The following is a 21,523-nucleotide window of genomic DNA, read 5'->3' on the forward strand; positions in this document are numbered from 1 at the left end:
TTAATAATCTGGAAGCAGATAGAGGCAAACTGCAACCTATGATGTCAAAAAAAAAGACTTCAGATCCTTCCACTGGCTGCAGAAAGAAAGGCAAAGGTGTGTAACCATCTTTTACTTATCTCTTCCTCCTACAAAGATTATTTCAGTTGATGGCTCTGTGCACTTGGTCTATGGAAAAGTTCTGGCTTAATGTCAGCTCCACACATATGAAAGGTCTGATTACAATTTTTAGATAAGATACTATCACTGGAGTATTAATAATTTCAGCTTTTATTAGCAAGTGAAGGACATTTATTCTCTTTTGGGACTAATCACAGACACTAAGAATAAAGTAAAATATAGGCAGGATAAATAAAAAGAAATTTTTTATTCTCCTTTTGACAGATGGCAGTTGGAAGGAAGATGAATTCAGTGACATATTCAAGGTCAGAAAGATAACACTACACGTTTTCCATATCCTAATCTAATTCCTTAATTAGGACCATTCTTTCAATCTTATAAATCATGGCATTGCATTTTTAAGGCTTGAGCCAACTGCCATGTATTTTAAGTAATCATCTGTTAACATACCTCTTGTTTTTCCTGCAGATTTTCATGTCCTGTAGCAGGAGAGGTGGTCTTCTCCCATTTCTCTGCAACTTCGTTTGCTTCTTCTATTTTTTGCTCATAGCTTTTCTGGGAATTTAGCAGTGTCACTTCATAAAACTCTTGAATATCTGTTTGTAAAGAGGAACAAGTGCAAGACATTACTTGATATGTTGCCTTTAGAATCCCCTGTGTTTATCTTTGCCTGATATATATTTACACATTTTCAGAAGATGCATGATAATGATAAAAACATATTACATTTCTAGTAGAAAGCACCAAATACACTTTTTTCCTGAAATATCAATGAGATTCTTGAAAAATATTCTTATTTTAAAAATACACACATTTCAAAGAAATGTATGAGAAGAGAATCAAAGAACATATCACACTCACAAATGAATAGTAAGGCTAGAACAGACCATTATACAGGGATAAGTAATTCAAATAATTTTGATGAGTAAACTAGAAGTCTGCAGATAAGAGAAGTGCTTTCCCTCCTTGAGGCAAGATTTTAGCCATAGTCATATACAAGGGGAGCCATGTGGTCTAACAGATATATTTGACTCACTAAAGAAAAAAAAAAAACTCATATTATTTTCATTAGGAACGACAGACAGGCTTTCTGCTAGACCACAAAGATAGAAAACAGTTTCAGGGAGAAAGATTACATCTCTCTAGACACCCCTTGGGACTTCAAAGGAGGGGCTGGTTGTAAAAATTACCATGCTTTCAAGAGTGGCTCTCTCTAATGAGCGCTACCTAGGGCATAAACAGTGCAGGAAGGCATGAACCTCGACAGGTAGCTGTCGAGAAAGCTGCAGCGAGTCAAGCAGAGGAGAGAGAGAAACCTTTCCAATCTTAGGTGAGCTGATGAAAGGGAAAAAATCGAGCTTATCGTACTTGCACAGTGTCTTTCACAAACACTTGCGACTATGTTCGTTCTTTTTGATTTTGTGAAGAAACGCTTTGTTTGCACACTACCTTATATTAGGTTGAGTTAAAAGTAACCCCAGACAACCAAAAGTCGCTTCTTAATAAAGGCTGTGATGAGTGTGTACCTCAAGAACTGAGACACACTAACAGCAGCCCTAGCCTCCCAGGACACTCCGGCATGTCTGAAAGGAAAGAGTACGTGCCTAGGCAAAGCTTCACGAGCCAGAAGAGAAAAAAGTTCCCGCATTAACCACAGAGTTTATCTGGCAAGCAGGAAAATATTGGGGTTGTGTCTGAACTTCAAAAACAACCAGGGATTTTTCAGATAGTTAGATCATGGGTTAGATCCCACGTCTGAGCCAGGAATACATTGTTTCGAGCTATAAAAAATACCCTACTTTGGAAGTACTTCTTCATTTGTTCTTATATGTTGTCTCATACATGACACAAATAGAAATATTTGCAGGATTTATATTTCAAGTGACTAAGAACATTTATCTCTGCCAGTAAAATTAAGAGCTACTTTTAAAATGAAAAGCTATAGGATAGCTGCAATGAGAATGCAGGTGTGGGGCATTTTTTCCATCATTTGAATGTTCAGAGTAGAGCTGCAAACATTTGTAATATATGGTTTGATGCCAGGTCAATTTATATTGTAACCACAAGTAAAACATGCCAGACTAGTATGTGATTACCTCTAGATAAATATTCGGTAGGAATAAACTAGAAATTGCCCTGTGGCACTGGCGTTGAGCTGGCATAGCCAGAGTTATCGCAGTATTAATTGGGTTGACAGTAGTCAGTCAGGGAAGAGCAAACCAGAGCTTTCAGCCTGACTTTAAAGACTATCTTGCCCTAGTGGGTTCATTAAAAATAATGTGTGAACCATATGTGCATGCGTGTGCATGTGTGCAAAATAAATATAAAAAAGGCAGTCTCTTTTCAAAGGTCTTCATCTTTTCTGAGACAACCGTATGTTTCTTTCACTAGAATAATGATCACTGGTGCGCCGAGAAGAGCTTTTCAGCATACTTATGGAGCTGCACAACCTCAGAAAGCACAGAGGAGTCGCTTAGTTGGTCGCTTTGCTATTCCATAAGCTAAAATCGCAATTTCTATGGAAGAGCAATAACTTGCAGTCAATCAAGGTTAGCATAAAATAGGGTCTACAATTTGCTCTGAGTAAAACCTGCTGCTCTATCCTGTGATCTACATTATATCACAGGAGGAATCAATTAGCAGGAGGAAGAAAGCAGGCGAATACTACTGAGGGTGGGAGAAGAGGTGCAAGGGCCGTGATGGGATCGAGTAGTTATGAAATCATGTTTGGAGCTGAAGCCATGAAAGATAGTTGTGAGAACACCGCAATCACCCTGTAAAACGATCAAAACGTAGTCTGTGTTCTTTTGGGGGCCTGCAGGAAGATAATTCAACCAAAAGACCAGCATCTTACACAGATGAAATTGTATTTGTTGGTACTGTCTTCCCTCCCTCCCGTGGAAACAAGTTCAGATTTCATGCAGAAATGGCAGTATTACTACTGATGAACTTAGTAAGCACAAAACCTCTCTCTCGGTTTGGTACCAGAGGAACTGTTCTACTCTCTGTATCACTCCAAACGTTTTGTCAAGCAATGAATTTATGCTTGTTTAAAGTGTCTGTGAATCTCACTGGATTTTCAGTCCAAGTGAATTTGTTCATTTGCTTGTTAGGAGATTACTTACTTTATTTAATAAACTCCACTTGCTGTTCCCTTAGCCTAGCCCAAATGTTTTGGCAATTTTGCTGCATAAATTGCGGAAGAGAATTCTACATATTCTAATGTGAAGCAAACATAAAGATACCGTGGTAGATTTTATTTTGGATAGTTCTAACACTGAGGAAACAGGAAAATAAATTTTCACTACCTCAGCACTGTATAAAAAACCATCAGTATTGCTTTATAAACGACTGTGGAGTACACCATTCCTGCAAGTGACGGTATTCTGCAGATGAATTCCAAGAACCTCCTCTCCTGTTTTACACACCTTGGCAAGCAGCAGCTAACCTTTATAGATATGCTAGGTAGCAATTTCTCCGGTTAAAATTGGATCCACTTCTCAGTGTAAAGTACCACATTTTTTTTTTTTTTTAATTTAACCATTTAGGCTGAAATCTGAGTTGTGCTCACTCTTCATCTCACTTAAAAAAAAAAAAAGGAAAAAGAAAAAAAATTTAAACCAAAATAATTTAGAAAAAGAATAAGACTGGGAGAAGACGCAATGTCTTACACAGAGGAGAGACCTTTCTTTCAGGCAGCAGTTATGCAGAAAAAAAATAACGCATGATCAGACAAAGCTGAATAGGCTGTCTAAACTGTGTCATTTCCTGACTTTCGAATGATTGATTCTGCAACCCTAGGACCATTATTTCAGTACAGGTTTTGTTCCAATTTTTATGCATCACAATATGCATTCATTATAGGAAAATGTTACAACCCTCATAGCAAAGGGGTTAAATAATATGAAAAGAAAAAAATTTAGAATAGCCTAAACCACTTTCTGTCTTCTGTGACCATGAGCTTTTGCTAGCATTCTAATGAGGAAAAATAAGATAAAGCAATACAGTTCTTCATTCATCTCTAAGCACTTCAGCACCAGAAAGATAGAGGTAAATTGAAGGGAATTCAGACAAAGATGATTAAAGGTCTGAGAGGACTAACTTTTGAGGAAAGATTAAAGGACAAGAATAATAATAGCGTACACTTTTATATTTCCTTCCGTTTCAAAGCAAAACAAGCATTAAGAGCCCTATAATGTTGGCTAACAAAATTGCACAAGGCCTCAAAGACAGGCAAAACCAACAGAGTTGAAGTGTGGAGGCCTGCAAGTGATGACCCCAGGTGTCAATCCCTTTGCAATCAGTGATACAGCGGCTTCAGAATGGCCGGTGGAATCAGGACAATGTTATTCCTTTAAAAAGGAAGAAAAAACTCCTCATAGAAGGCGGGAAGGGTAGATGTGCCTGCACTAGCAAAGCTGGGATAGATTCCTGGCACACAAGGAATGGTGCAGGAACCTGTCACTCCTGCAAGCTTCCTCCTTTATTTCATGGTGGTTTAAAGATAGTCAAAAGAGATGATCAGTTTTCGCTCCTATTTATGCATCTTGCTGCCCTCTTCAGTACTGACCCTGGTCCTTAGCTATGTGAGTCAGGGTAGTCTGGCTGGTAGCCTGAAGGCTGGATCAACGATCAAGTGTGTAACTTTGTCATCTCCATGATTTTCACATGAGCAGGGAAGCACTAGTAGGTGCCAAACGCATCACAGTACTTATATTCAGGCATTGAACCGTTAAGACACGTACATAGCAGTGCAGTGAGCAGGTGGGATTACCCCAGCGTAACTCCTACACACCAGCTGACCTGTAGCTGCACTTTAGATGTGCCTAAATGACGCAAAGGGTTAAGAAGAGGGAATATCGCAAGATGGGTTTTCCAACTGATAGAGTGCAACATGCAGAGAGGCTCAGCTCGAGCTTGTGCAGTTCTACCAGACTGCTGCACAGTGGGGACAGACTTGCAAAGTGTCAAAAGTTGTCTGGATTCAAAAAAAAATGAGAGGCCTAACAAAAACCACAACAGATATGGACAGAAAAATCTTGGTGTTTCTTTTGCATTTCTAAAGATGGGAGAGGAAGAGGAAAGGCTGTGTTGCAGTAACAAACCAGCTGATGCCAGTCTTCCTGATGCCATCTATATTTTATAGAACACAAACAATTAAGCTTAAAAGGATAATCTTGTACATCACTTGGCTTGAAGTTGTACTGTGTGTGGCAGCAAATGCTAGCTAGTTCCCTGGTGATTCGACTATACATGTGACCACTTGTAACAGAACAGTGTAAACAATTATACTCATCAGATCTTATCCAAAGTCCACCAAATTTATGGACACCTACCCACCACAGCATGTTTTGACCTCCAGGAAGAGAATGTACCATGATAACGGCCATTCCAAAATCTGGCACGTTCATCCTTGCTTAGCAGGGAGAATTTCTTTTTGACATAGATCTTGCTGCTACCCTTATTCACTACATATAGATGACATCTTGAAACCATTTAGAAATGGCACCAATATTCTGGTACCTGCAGGTATTGCCTGTTGTTTTTTTCAAGATAGCTGTATATTTTTGCAATTAACTGTAACATCATTAACAGTGTAGAATGTCGTTACTGGGAAGCAAGCTCTCTCTTCTATAGACCCATACTTCTATAGACTCATATCAGAGAACTGGGACTTATATTCTGTAGGATAATTTTTTTTTTCTTTTTCCTCTTCTTCTAGCGGTCCTCAGCTCTGGAATGCATCCTGTGCTGTGCCAGTGCCTTGACTTGCTTTGCAGTAAAACTCCCATCTGTTTTTCCAGGGCATTCAGGGACAAGGTGGAATGGGGATCTAAGACAACATGCAAACACAAGCTGTTTCCTTTCCAGGCAATTTGGGGCAGCCTTTTCGCCAGTATGTAGGATAGAGCCTGAAATGTACCTTCCAGTGTTGTGTAACCCAGCACAAATGGCTACTGTCTGGCAGAGCTCTGCAAATCAAAATACAATCAGTTGTCCGGGGTCCTTGTTACAAGTCCTTTTTCTTTTTATTAACTAAGGGAACATAACAGCAAACATCTAAATGGCATCATTTATATCCTGGGGAGCAGATTATGCTGGGTCAGCTTCAGCCATCTGGTCTGAATTATTAGGTGGGAGTAAGGAGGATTGTGCAGGATGTTGTTCAAGAAGCAAAACTGATTCATAAGTAGCAGGGAAGTGATCAGAGATTGAACCAGTCTGCCAGTAGCGAGCCATGCCCATGGAAACCATCCAAAGAGAGGTTAGATAACATACTTCATTGAACACAACTATGTTTTGTGGCTTTTTTGAGCAAAATGTTTCCATAATGAGTTAAATAGCATTGTTCAGGATAGATTAAATACAAAGCAATGGAAGCAAATGACTTAACTTGAAATCAGATGAAATTTTGACCAAACTAAAACCATGGTGTAAACACTCTGGGAGGGATGGCAGACCGCCAGTTATCAAGCTGGTACATAGCTTTATGAATCTGAGGAGCCCAAACTTGCCCCTATTAGCCTCCCTTGGTACAGCAGCAGCCAAAAATGTCTTTCCGTCTTCAGCTTTATCTCATTTCAAGGGCTCCACTTACATTTGCCTTGGATCTGCATTAACAGAAATGATGTGAGATAAAAGAAAATCTGAGAGTTTACCATTTTCAGCTGGTAGAGGAAACATCAAGATATGCTAAGTCAAAAGGTTTTGGTGCAAGAGAAACCATAAGCTTCTGATGCACAAGAAATGTGGGTATCAAACCAACAATGAGCATTACTGCTGAAGGAAACAAAAGGTCATCTATCATATGAAGGCAGTGAAACAGTGCTGAGGTCTTCTGTCAAATGTCTACAATTGACAAAGGTTCCTAAATCTATTAAAAGCAGCATACTCCAGTGGAAGTACCAAATTGAGTAGTAAGAAATACAATTTCTGTTATTTATCTGTCTGGATTCTTAAGTTTGGACAAATCTCTTCTGGTTAGACTAGATCACCTTCTGAGGTTCCTCTCAACAAGAAATATCCTATGAATCTATGATCTTTTGCATATGTAGACTGTAAATTCTTTCAGGCAGGAAAAATTATTCTGCAGGTACAGAGCTCAGCAAAACAAGATCATTTAACAAAGAAGCTCTGAAGCATTCTATAGGCTGTAATAAATCACTGAAAAGTTATTCAGTACTAACTTTTATGATAGTTAGTTTTATATATATATATAAAACAACTTCTGCACTTTGGGATGTACTGTACAATAGTGTCATTATTGTTTTTGTAATACACTCAAAATAAAATCAGAGCTTTCCTAAACTGCTTGGCGAGGAATCTCTGCTTCAGAGGCAGTTGCCCAAAACCAAAACAGGATAAAGTATTCAACACAGATCACTGAGCACAGAAAAGACAAAATAATTGCTGCAGCCCTTTCTGTGTGAATGACATTTATGTTAACAAGAAAAGCTAGAAAACAATACCTCATAAAATAAAGTCAGTATTTAAACTTGTTTGGTGATGATATTGATTGTATTTCTACAGTTTTGCCTATATATTCTAATTTCTTACTCATAAATAAGCATTGACAATACATTATACTTAACATCTGTGTTTGCTAATTATGTTTTCTATAGAGCAAGAAAAGAAAGTGCTAGAGAGGTTCAATACATGCGTAGAAGCACAATGTAAAGTAAGCTTAACAGATTAAATTGTTAAACACAGCACTCTGCACTGCTCATTTTGTTTCTGAAGCTTAAGTTGCAGAAAAGCCAAGCAACAAACCCAAAATCCTGCAGTGATGTTTCATTTCAGCCACACTAAGCAAGTGCCTGCAGATCAATGCAGAGCTTGCAGGAATCAGGGCAGGCTCAGGAGCTCACACCGGCTGCTTTGCGCCTACTGCTGTTGGCTGAAGCATCATGAACAGCCAGGCATATAACTGAACCTGATTTTTCCACCAGAAAACTATGAAAACACAAAGTGCTGTTAATATGATTAAGTGTTCAAAAGTGACAGCTAAGGAGATGCTAAGAGGCCAAAGAAAGGTTGCATGGGCTTCAGAATAGACCTTTCATAAAATGACAAGGTTTTCTTTGAAAAATGATAGTCTGTATCAAGTTCTTCTCCTATAAACTTATACATGAAAATACTGCGTATTGCTCTGCATGTGGCATTCTGAAACTGTAAAGTTATTTATGAAAGACAATAATATGTACCTTTGGGAAGATACTTTATTCAGTGCATTCAGGGTTGGATCCAAAGCCAGTAGTGGAACGATTTTCCCCTGTGTCAGTGCAGCATTTAGCAGTTATTACTGTTCTTTTCTGATCCTTTCAGAGAACCATGCAGCCCCACTGTGGGTCACAGAAGCTATGAACAGGCTTTCTTCTGAGTGGTCCAAAACACACACTCAAGCAACTCTAATAGAGTTCAATATTTGAACACTGTTCAATTATATCATTTGTTTCTCATGTGATTTTTGTCTGTTGGAAGTGCTCAAGATATGATTCCTTTAAACAGCAATAATTAAGAAAAGTTGTCAAAGTTTAACTGTAAAATAGATTTTCAAAACTGTGGGTATATTTTCATATCTGAGGCAGCAGTAATAGGAAGAAATTCAGATTACATATTTCTTCTGCCTTTTCTTAATTTTGGGAAGGAACCAGCTGCAAAGTCAATTTCCCATAGAACATGGAGGGGAGGAAGCACAAAAGGGTGCATCGTTCTACAATACTTTCTAAATCAGATTAGCTTTATATGCACTTTTCCACTACAGCCTCAAACAAATAGGTTGGGAGTAGGTGTGGTATATAAATGAGCTAGTGCTTATAGCATACATTGGGAATTTCAGGATTTGCGGTAGCTGCAGGCACTGCAGTCCAGCCAGGGGCCACCTCCATCTCCTATGTAGCACTCAGCTTACTGAAACTCTCAGGAACCCAAAGAGTTGGTTAACCACCTTGCCCCCATCAGCGGTTTGGCCCCAGTGCACACAGCCGAATGAGCAGCTGGCACTTTGCAGAAGGCAAAGGATGTTTGCAGCTGATGGCATTTGACCAGATATGCAGCTGCGAGTTGCTAGCCCAGGTTAACAGTGCTGGCTAGTGGCTTCACACTACATGTGCCAGCAGTTCCTCTGGAGAGATCTGAAGCACCCTTAGGAATAGCATAGAAACCTGGGGGGAGGTTAGAAACAGAGCAATTAGGTCACCACCACTTCTGGTGGCCAGGTAGGTTACAGGATTAATCATAGCTGTACGTAGGTTCAACTCCCTGACTGCAATTCCTCCGACATGGTCCCCAAATCATTAGGCTTCTTTGGTGAAAGCAATTTGTTTGTATAAAGAACTTATGAACACCATCTTATGAACAGAAGAGGAGAGGGAGAGGAGGGAACACATATATCTCCTCTAACAGTTGTCAGCACGAGGAGATGAATGCGTCCATGTAACTGAGAGCTTTCAGACACGCAGCAACACAGGACCAACGTGTCCGTCTCCATATCACAAAGGCCACCACAGCTCCAATGCAGGCACAAGGCACCAGAAGCTTGGCAGAAACCTGGTAGGCTCTTTCACATTGGTTTTAAACATGAGGCTGATATCATGAGGGCATCCCTCCAGTTTGCCTGACACAGTGCCCTACCTGCCGTCCGAGGCTAGGAAAAGGCCAGCAGGGGAACAGATTTTCTAATTCACCTGGCTCCCCATTCAAATTCCAATAATCTGACCTTTCAAAGATACTTGCATACTTTGCCTTCTGACACTTGCAGTCACATGGCAAAATTACAGCTCTGCTGTTATGGCACAGCCTGACAACAAATTCAGCATACATTGCTTCTGCATCAGCCACTCTTTACTGTGCCTTCCTATTTACCACAGGTTGCCAGCATCAGGTCCTCCTTTTCCCATTCTAGTTTGGACCCCCATACCATGCAAAATATGTCATCATGAAGCAGCTACCTGCACAGGGCTTGTACTTCAGGGCTTCCTTTAATCCTTTATTCCTCTTTCTTGACCTTCATAAATGCCTTGCTTCCATATACAAGAATTGACTTGCAAATAGAAGACACACTTGTGCAATTGGTGTTCTCCATGCTGAGAATAGACTGAACATGTAGCATGTTGGGATGGACTAATGTCACCTCCAAACACATGAAATGTCACACATTACTGTCATGTCTTTCCCTCTTTCCCCCCCTTTTTTCCTCACTGGGTCTGCTATTGAACAAGTGTAGGAATCCCAGATACTTCCCAGTGTTAAGGAATCCTTAACACTGATGAGCCATATCTGAAAAATGCAATAAATGGCAAATTGGCTTATTCTTGTGTAAGATTTTAGGGAATGGTTTATTAGGAACTGTCAAGAGCAAGAAATCCAAACCAGGCACACTTTTCCAAAGCACTAAAACACTGTAAGAGCATTTTTAGGAAAACCCAACAACAGTCTGTAAAAATATAATAATAATTGCTTACTAGCCTTTTCCTTCTACCTACAAAGGAGCATCTTCATACCCAACCCCTTTTTCCTTAATATTCTTTAATATAAATCTTAGAAAAAACATTAAAACATAGTTGTGTTTTGATATATTTTCTCAGTTCCTTCACCTACCCAGGACAACTTTTTCCCTTCTTTAATCTCTCCACTTCAAGGTCTCATCCAGGAACATCTTTCCCTCTGTCCCTCTTTTATCCTTTCACTGTGAACACTGTAAGTCTCTTTTTTCTGGGACTATACATGCCTGGACAGCCCAGGGCCCTGCTTTTTAACAGGACATCACTCTGTTCTCACTTTTGTGTATCCAACTTTTGGTACCACAGCACAAAACTCCTGTTTGTCCAGTCTGTGGTGTCATGTGCCAGTTGCCCATCAGGTAACATAAGAGGCACTAAGCTGCAACTCAACTTTAATTTTTGGTGAGACACCTTCAGAAGCTGCAACCAACCAACTAAAGCTGCAGCCTCCATCTTCCTCCTCTGCCTGTGCTACCAGTGCAGCGGGTCGACTGCCCACCAGCCAGGCTAACCAGGGCCAGCGGCATGCAGAAGGACCACGGCCATGCAACGGGAAAACACAGTGTGTCAAACAGGCTGCGAGGAATGGAGATTAAAAGTGTAAAGTCGCATGCATAAAACTCGAGAGACTTGTCCTTTTCTGCCCAGTTATATTTAATTATAAAGATGACAAAAGAAAGCAAGCCAAAGATAGGCGGAGAAAGAATAGAGGTCCACATAATTTAAAACCAACCTATCCCTTTGATATGTGCCTAAGCTGCAAAAAAAGCAAGAACACATGTATGAAACTGGGTTAACTATATTCTAAGTCTCACCACTTCAGCTGTCTTTTTCTTCCCCTTCATTTTGCTGGTGGGAAGTGTAATGTAAGTGGTAAAAACATGGAAATGAGAACTTCAGGCTGTGGATTCTATTTGCAGCTTTTCCACTGATTTGCTGTGCGACCTCAGGCAAATCAGCCTCTCTGCACTTCAGCCTAACCTTGTGTAAAATTGAGATACGAATGCTTTGACTTACCTATAGGCTCACAGTGGGGTGTTACACAGCTTAATTAATTAACGACTGTAAACCACTTTGAATGAATGCTTCTATACAAGTTTAAATTATGGGTTGCACTTTTATAAACTCTGGCTTATGACCCTTCAATGCATTTGCCACAATGTCTAGTAAAATCCTTAAGATTGCTACTCTGATGTAATAAATTATGACTTAAATAAACCCTTTCACTGGAGCGACTTTATTCTGTAACTTTCGTTATCTACACTTAACATTTACACCCATTGCATTAATTGGTCTAACCTTGTATTGCAGGTTTCCATGAAACATCAGAAGACTTCACTGGTCATGCTTGAATTTGTTTCACTTTGCATTCTCATGGGTTCAGTAAGAGCTAAGAGACTTCATGTAAATTCATTTACATTTGCTGATCTCCATCTGCAGAAGAAAATCTTGCCTACCTTACACAAGTACATGCAGTCTGGAATCTCTTTATTACTCTCATTATCTTCTTTCTCATGTAATTGATTGATTAACGGAGTTGGTGCAACTTTTTTTTAATGTCAGTAATTCAGATTTTCATTCAACATAAAGGAATGTATTTACTCATTAAATACTTTTCAAGTTTTCTTTCTGTAACTTCTACAGGAAAGAAATTCTGTGATACATATCTTGAAGAGGGCTTCTTGCCCCACTCAAAAAAAATTTTTCCAGTAGGCATCAGAACAGCAGGAGGAAATGTTTTTTAAAATTTTTCCCAAATTCACCATGTGCTATATCAAGCTTGAGCTTTATCATGAGAAGATTAATGTTGTGAGTATAGTACTGTGATTATTAACAAAATACAATTTTTCAAGATAAATCATTCGTAAAGATTTACTGCAGCATCTTTAAAAGAGTCTGACAGAAAAACTCAGGGAAGCAGAAAGGGATATGCTAATTAAAAGGTATTATTTAAATGCTAATGAAAGAAGTGACCCACATCTCATGAATTAGAATATCATATCCCAGTGCCCTACCACGGAAAACGAAGAAAAAAATAAATATAACTGCTTATAATAGTGGGCTGCTCACAGAAGAAGATCCCAGCTCAGCTTAAGGCATAGCAATAGCTCCCACCAGCCAACTTAGGCTGCAGAAATGCTAAAGCATACTGGTTTAGGAATGGACAGACAAGGCCAACATTATCAAACTCCTGACACTAAAACAGTCGGCAAGTTAAATATAGGCTGAAAACTTCAGGGATTCCTATCAACTCTTGCTATGAATTGGGATTTTTTTTTGGAGATAAAGTGAGTTTGTCATATTTGCTGCAAAGGCTGGCCTGGATATCGTGGATGCTGACAGCTGGAACAGCAGAGATTATTTTCCACTCGTATGTGCTAAGTCCTTTGTTAGAAGGCACAGAAGTGCAGAACAACCCGTGACTTGCAGAGTGACGGGAACTCATCGCACATTCCCAGGGGCAGCGCCACGCTGGCAGGCGCACGGACTCCTGCTCTATTCTCATTTTGCAAATGCTGCCTGATTCTCCAGCATCCGAGGGTGGGATTCAAGTAACATAAAGGTGGGCAGTTTCAGTGCCCTAAACATCTGCTGCTATTACAGATCCCCAGAGGGTAGGTAGTTATGACACAGGACTTCCAGAGATCTGGAGACACCTCTCTGGAGATGCAGATGAAGTTTCGACATGACACTTTTATTTAGGCATCTGAATCAAGAACCTAATCTTGAGCCATTAGTCTCCTTGGTAGAGGGTGAACCACAGCCACTGCAAAGACTCCATCAACTGTGTTGACAGGACCTCTATTTATGACCACGGGAGCTTACACAGTGCACGTGTGGACACCTAAGCGCAAGCGTCCTGATCTGGAACTGGATCTCAGTCTGAGTGTCCCTCATGTAAAAAAGCCATTCTGAAACCCTGAGTGGACCCCACAGATTTTGTGGCACTTCCTCCCTTCTAGTGAGGAATTGCTCTTGGGCTAAGGCATGGGGGTTGTGTTTGCATTATTTTTCCTGTATTTATTGATTTGTTCTCTGTGTTAGTTGATAAAGATTTAGGACATGTTTTGGTGTTGCAGGTCATCTCTTTCCATAGCTCCCCAGCCATACAAGATTAGCTTTTAAAGAACTTGCCTTTTAATCAACCTTCTGAAAGCATCAGCATCTCAGTAAAGAAGACTGAATGCAATTAATTATCTATGAATTGTTTCAAAAAAAAATTTATGGACAATCATTTCAAATGAATGATTTCAAGTCCAAGCTAGAGTCTGAGTACAGGAAAGACAGTGTATGTGCACTTATAGAAGTCTGCTGCTAATTCTTTCTGCTGTTAAAACACTAAGCTGTGGAGTGGAGCACGAATAGCCATCATAAGAATGGGGAGACAGTATGCAGTATTGTAGCATGATGCAAATATTGATGCAAAAATTACTTTTGGTTCTTAAAAAACAAAGCATGTAGATATCACTTCCCTGTAACAACACATAGAGATGGAAGAAAAGGTTGGCACTTAATTTGAGCATTGAGAATTGTCTAGAAAACAGACTTAATAGCGACTCTGCCACTAACTCGCTGTATTGCCCTTGGTAATTCACTTAATGTGTTATAAGTACTTATTTAGTGCACAGTAAGGTTGCGAAGATCAATTTGTTAGTATTTCTATCACGCTTTGATGATATCAGGCATGATAGGCTAAGCCGTCTTATTATGTTCCTTTTGGTATGCTTGCCTTAATAAAAAGCCAGGCATTGTTCTAACATGATAATGATATTCTAACAGTTCTTAGAATGGTAAATCATGTCATCAAGTGCAATTCAATTTATTATTTAAAATCATGTCAGGAAGTGAACTTCATTATTTAAAATTAAGAGGAAAGATTTCAAATGACACCTTGGATGTAAGAAAAGAATTAATAAATACTAATTATCTGAAATAAATTATTGAGAAGTTCTCTAAAGGCAGACAAACATAATGAGGACTTGCAAATGTGTCTCTAGACAGCAGGTTCAAAAATCGCTATATGCAGGTTGCAAATTTTTAAAGTAAAAACAGGTGTTTTTATTATCCTCCGTTGACACTAACAGAGGTGGACCTTTTATACCTACAGCACCAAACATTTCCCAGAAGTGTAGAGAGAGGGTTGGGAAGAGCAGATAAAAAATACACAGAAACCTATGGAGAAACAGGCAGGTATTCTCTGTTGCCAAGGGGGACACTGGCGTTCACCATTATTGGTAAAGTCTTTCCAGTAGTCTCTTCAAGACTACTTCCATCTGAAACTGGCAGTAGCCTGGGAGTTAGGAGGTTCATCCCAGTGGCAGTAACGTATGTTTGAATCTCCTCAGATTTTGGCTTAGTCTTTACCTTAAATTCCCCAGGCGAATACTCTCACCGCTAAGCTCTCTCGAGGCATAAATGCAGCACTGTTGACTGAAGGAAAGAGGCAACTGCCACATGGGCTCTCACTCTTGCAGGTTGTGTTAGGCATGCTCAGACCTTCCTGTGGGCATGGGCTGCTGTGTGAGCCCCACCAGGGTGGAAGCTGTTCTCAGCACATGAAGAGACAGAGTGTGTTCACGTGCATGCAGATGTTCAACGCTTGTACTCATTTCTAACTCTACGTGAGCCCTAGGTAGACACTTAAACCCTTTTTGTGCTCCAGTGTCTCAAAAGTGAACATCTCAAAGGGATAATGTGCAAACAAATGTATCGGTGATTATGAGGCCAAGCTTTAGCAATGGAACCCAGCTTGGATTTAATTCACCTGTTTATTTTGAGATGTGATGGCTGTTTTAACTTGAAGGTCTATTGTAACTAATAAAAATTGGGCATATCATGTGGAAGCCAGCCCTTGGCAGAGAGCTGAGATAGACGATGGCTGCTGTGGTCTTGCCAGGAGGTCTGCAGGTGCTATTCAACAGCATAATGGCAAGTGCCAAGTATTCACAAAAATAAGGGGGGGTGGATGGGAGTTTGAGATTTTTTTCAAAATTTTGCAACCCGTCCATACGTAGGGCAACCTGTCCTTGGTGTTGTGAGAAGCTGATTTCTCCCAGTTAGACTCTGTCAAATCATGGCATGAGTCAGGCAGCAAGTAATCCATAGAGATATTTACAAACCCAGGTCAGAGCAAGTCAGACAACAGGAGAAAATTTTGTACTCTAACAAGGGATCTAACAGTGACTTTGACTGCAAACAACGAAGCTGAAGAATGGCATTATGCCTGTATATTTAATTTACTTATAATTTCTCTTACTGTTCAGCATTGTAAATAGAGGAGCTGCACAGTGGTGGGAAAGAACATGCCAGGTGGTTATAGGCTCAGAATTAGCATTTTGTATATATTATGGCCTTACCAATGCAATGTTAATTAAGGTTCAACTGACAAAGAGTGGCCTGCAAGTGTACAAGTTCTTCCGAGTAATGAGAATTTCTTACACAAAGTAAAAGTGCCACAGTGTTGTGTTCAATATGGAAATCTGGGCTTCATTCAATGAATGCATGCAGAGCGCTCCACTGTTAATGGAGAATATGCAATTAAAGCACCCTCTCAAGCCACCTGCATGCAGGGCCACCTAACAGACATTACAGAAAGTAGTGCCTTTCGATGGACTACTATTCTCAGCGGTTTGTTTCTCAAAAAAAAAAAAAAAAAAAAAAAGCCGCAGCTGAATGTTCATGGTGGTGAGCCAAATGCAGAGTGACATAATCCCAGTCATTAAGTCATAGGAACAAGCTTGGCTGATCAATCAACGAAACCCGAATGGCTGCTCAGCGGCTTAACTGACGTGACGGAAAAGTAAAGTAGCTACTCACAAGTTTTCTAGCCTCAAGACCAAGCAGAAAACCCTACATCTTTCTAGTGCAATCCCAGGAGGATCTACCAAGAGAAGATGATCCATTTGCCTCCCTACAAGGTTAGCACCGCTAGAGCCGGCAGCTGAAGAAGAAAGGGCGCTGTAGTTACTGCACTTTCCAGCCCAAGAAATTAATAAAGGGGAAGTCATCAAAGCTTTGCATTAATATGCCATTGCTGCCTTGCTGCAGTGGAGCAGCAGGAATAGATCCTACTCCGCTGTCCTGGAGGCGCACCAGAGGTGGGCATCTCTGCACAAGAGGTGGGGAGAAATGCCTGGAGGCAGCAAGCGTTTGATCTACAGCAGCTATATCTGCCTGTGCGTGTTAGAGCACTAAGAAATTTCAACCGAAAGGCCTAACTGGAAAGATAGTTCCTTAACGAGCAGTGACGGGGAGGATCTGCTTTTATATTTATCAGAATTTCACGCTGTCAGTGGAGAAAAGCAGGCTTTTACACAGACTTTGGTGCTTACAAAGAACCCCTGAAGGCCCCTACAAATTTTGGGAGGGTGATACTCCATGGGAAACAGTCATGGACTGCAAGAGAAGAGTCTGGCACAACGCAGAGCAGCCACAGGTGATTTCGGGTTTCTGAATGATTGGAGAAGTGATGGATTTATCCCACTAAGACAAGGGTCTAGAGGTCTAGGTTTAAATTTCTAGAGAAATTTAAAACTGATAAGAGGCGACGGTGGGGGGGGAGGTTGTTTTAAGTTAATCACAACATAACCTAGTCCGATCACATCCACAGCCTATTTTTGAGGTGAAATACTTCACAAGAAAAACACATAATAAATAATTCCATGAATGACAGACACTTTCACATGAACATTTGGTATGATAAACATAATATTATCTTAGGGCTCAATTATAGCAGCTATTTGTGCACGTAAGTAATATTATCAGCCTGAACTCATTTTTATAAGCTGAAATCCTTAAAATGTTTTCTACTCACTGAAGCAGACTAACCTATGGTTTTCAAGATAAATTTTAAGGGTTTGGATTATAGCAGCTCCTTTTAACAGGAGTCAGCATTTGTGCAAAGGGTTTGCAATGCATAAACTCATTATAATAGATAAGTAAATCTTGTTTTGTTCTTTGATCAGAATCTTGTTTTGCTCTGTGGAAGCACATCATGTTAGGAATCCATACCGAGAAGACAGCGGCGTCTGGGTAAAACTATAGAGAATCTTTATATTATGCCTTAGGTTAATGTACACTGAAAAGCATTTGTATGCAGAAGCGATGCAGCCAACCCTGCCACTAGTGAAAGGGTCGCAAAGCTGTTCTACTTAGATTAAAAGTAAGAGTAAATAGTCTTTTTGTTGCTATACGTACAGCATGGAAGAACTCATCTATAAAGGGGCCAGAGTGAAAAAATTAAGCATGCACAGTGGATTGAAGGAAATTGGACATGAAAAGATTGTAACTGATAACAAGAATGACAATTATTTAATTAAAACTGGATTCTGCTATTCCAAAGCTTCAAGTGTCACTGTTACAGCAGCAGCCACATAAAACTAAGAACATCTGAAATTGAGCTAAGACAAAATTAAATCAAACACTGACAAAAAGAATAGAGAGTCAACTGAGTGGATCAGAGAATCAGTAAGGTTGGAAGGGACCTCTGGAGATCATCTAGTCCAACCTCCCCGCTCAGCAGGGTCACCTACAGCATGGTAGACAGGGTTGCAGCCAGGCGGGTCTTGAAGATCTCCAGAGAAGGAGACTCCACAACCTCTCTGGGCAACCTGGTCCAGGGCTCTGTCTCTCTCACAGGGAAGAAATTCCCCCTCACGCTCAGGCAGAACTTCCTGTGCTTCAGTTTCTGCCCATTGCCTCTTGTCCTGTCACACGGGACAAGTGAAAAGAGTTTGTCCCCGTCCCCTTGACACCCTCCCTTCAGGTACTTGTACACATTGATAAGATCCCCCCTCAGCCTTCTCTTCCCCACGCTGAAGAGGCCCAGCTCTCGCAGCCGTTCCTCATAGGGCAGGTGCTCCAGCCCTCTGATCATCTTTGTAGCCCTACACTGGACTCTCTCCAGTAGCTCCATGTGTGTCTTGTCCTGGGGAGCCCAGAACTGGACACAGAACTCGAGATGAGGCCTCCCCAGGGCTGCATAGAGGGGCAGGGTCACTTCTCTTTCCTATTGTTCGTACTACAAATCTGCAGATGTTTTATTATATTTTGCCTAAAACTGGTGAAGAGCTTGGCCATTAGTGAGCTTAGGGTATGGGAAAAACTGTTTATTAAAAATACCTGTGTGCCGTAATGCTTCATTCCCTTCCTTCGTCATTATTTAAGACTCAATTCAAAATCTCCAAAACTCTTGGTGTTAACGTGCCTTTAATATTTTAGATCGTGTTCATTATGAATAAGCTTCTTCTACAATAATGTGGTCTAAAGTACAAGCTGTCAAAAATCGTTGTTAAATATAAACTGACAGCATTGGAAATACGCTCAGCTGAACAATAGCAAAGTTTAGGTACAAGATACTATTAACAGTTCATGATCTTTCATATATACCGTTCATTTATTAGAACCTGTGGCCTATGAGATGGAGTCAGTTCATGTTTAAAAAGAGATTTTTCTTTAACAGCTTTCTCGAAGCGCCCTGTCAGTGACCGTCCATAACTCAAACAACACTCTGCCACGCAATGGAAGTATTCAATGAGATGATTCAATCTCACATGGTTTTGATTTGTTAGGAAATACCTGCAAAATAGCTCTCACTCTCCCAAAAATCGCACTAATCTTTTGTGCATCCACTGGAGGCAAAATTGTTTCATTTTTTTGCAAACTCATCTGCCAGTTAAGAGTCCTGAGCTGTCTGAGGTCTTTTTTTTTCTTCCATTTTTTTTTTTTTTTTTTTTTTTTTTTTTTAGTTTGGAGACTGTATTCATCTCTAGTCAGCCAAATAATAAACATTTGAAATAGGGCTTTACAGATGTTTCCAAAATGTTTTTCTACAGACAGACCACAAACATATCCTCAAAGACTCAATCATAGACTTAGCTGTCTGGAAAATGGAAATTCATCATCACATGTAATGTTTTTTTCTTGCCACAAATGGCACCAAAAATTTTGTCTCCCCAAGCAGTCCTGAGAATAGTAGAAAATCAAAACCTATGGGAACAAAAATGTAATTTTTTGCTGTCTCACTGTCCAGCAGGTGGGCTGCTCAATGCCCTGCAATTCCCTGTCGCCTCTTCGGCAGGGTGGTAGGAGCCGTAGGTATAGCCAATGCACTGGGTAGCCAGTTACCCGGCCAGTGATGGGGGAAATCGGGATCCCACCAGGCAGCCAGCATGGTAGCACACTATTTAGTGGAAGAGAAAGCAGTGGGGTGAGTGCATAGGTAGGTGCCTGCTTGAGCTGGAAAGAAATAAAGCCAAGTCCCCTGCAAGCAGCTGGGTCATCTGGATCCTGCATAATCAGCATTTTATACCAGAAAAGCTTTCCTCCCTGAAAATTCCCTGTAGCTCTGCTCTCTGCTATTGGCCTCTCCTGGAACTTGTTCTCTATGAAAATATGAGATCTTCATTCCTAGTGCTATGAGCACTTTTGCACAAAAACATGCGTTAAAAAAAATGGATTAAAACATGAGTAAATAGTCTTTTTGTTGCTATAGACTTTTGTAATTGTATTTGGACAGTTGCTCAGTCTTTGAAATGACATCCCTGAACACTGATACAGACTGATTAGTGTATGGTACAAAACCATAGGAAATTAATTTTTTCTTATTTCCGAAACTATTTTCTCTAGTATTACATTTCTTGCTTTCCTTATGTGAGATACATTACTTACATGCCTAACTGAGATTTTCAATTTATAACCTCCCTAACTGCATAGTCTGACACTGGAATCACAAGCTACAGAAACTGAAGGCTAAATCTATGGAAAAGGAGCACTAAAACTCATGCACAATTGGAGCTCTCCAGAAATGCAGCAGGAAACTGAGCGAGCAAGAGTTTGTCAAGCAGAGACAAGAACAGGTAGCTCTTCTTCTGATTATTTCAGTATCAGATGTGCTAGATTTGCTCATTAGCTTGTGACTGAGGAAGAGAAAAATCATTTATCAGAATATGCTACACAAAAATGAAGACTACTGAGCTCCCGGGGGGGGGGGGGGGAAGGGGGAAATGAAACTATTGGGAGAGATCCATTTCATAAGAGAACTCAAAAGAAAGAGGAAATAGTTGAATAATTTATACCAGATTTGATACTGTTGATTCAAATGTGCAATTTTGGAGGGCTTGTGGAATTCCTAATTTTGGAGATCAGATTGTATTGGGAATATAAATCCCAAATCTGAGAAGAAAGAATGTGAGGAATTCCTTATCCAAACCCTGGAAAAAGAGAGAACATTTCCAAGACTTAGAACACAAGGAAAGCAGAGCACAGGCTTCACAAGGAAAAGACACAGCGGACTGGATTACAGAACCTCTCGGGAGGAATCTGCGACTTGCAAATGGAGCCAATCTGCAAAACCAGCGTGGAGAACGGACAAAAAGCACGGTCCTGAACCAGACGTCTCTTCTTTGGAACGAGCTTCCATATTTGCAAGAAACAGAAGCCAGAATGTACTAAAAAGAAGTAAATTGCTGTCATGGACTTGTTCAGGAGGCACTTACCTCCAGTACCTGCAGTGAGCTATCATTGATCAGTTGAATAGGGTTTTGGCTAGTTTAATGTGATTTTACAGGAGACCATCTGCAGAGAAAACATGCTCTCAGTGAATACAGACAAGTAAATGCAGATTGATGTGAAACCTGGGGGCGGGGAGAAAAAGCAGAAATACTCTGACAAAACACTCCATGATGATAACTCCAGAAGTTTTAGATCTATGTGGTTATTAAAATGTTTGTCTATGCTGGAAATGTTTATGTACTAATTTGGAACGACTGTTCTCACTATATAGAAAATATTATTGGAAAATATAAAAATTAAATATATCTATGCATATACATATACATGTATAAAAGACCATATGTATAAAATATTGGGCCTGGCATACCTTTTGTAGTAATGACAAATAT

At 40.2% G+C, this 21,523-nt stretch overlaps 1 protein-coding gene across 1 annotated transcript in view; it reads right to left on the minus strand.

Moving 5' to 3' along the window:
• The window catches only part of LOC134145727 (disks large 1 tumor suppressor protein-like), a 148,791-nt gene that overhangs the window by 29,464 nt on the left and 97,804 nt on the right, over positions 1-21,523 (minus strand). The window contains exon 4 of the mRNA XM_062585597.1: positions 571-716. Coding sequence (XP_062441581.1) covers positions 571-716 — 146 coding nt within the window. The remainder of the gene's footprint in view (positions 1-570; positions 717-21,523) is intronic.

The sequence above is a fragment of the Rhea pennata genome, chromosome 1 (genome assembly GCF_028389875.1).
Source record: "Rhea pennata isolate bPtePen1 chromosome 1, bPtePen1.pri, whole genome shotgun sequence".
Classification (NCBI taxonomy): domain Eukaryota; kingdom Metazoa; phylum Chordata; class Aves; order Rheiformes; family Rheidae; genus Rhea; species Rhea pennata.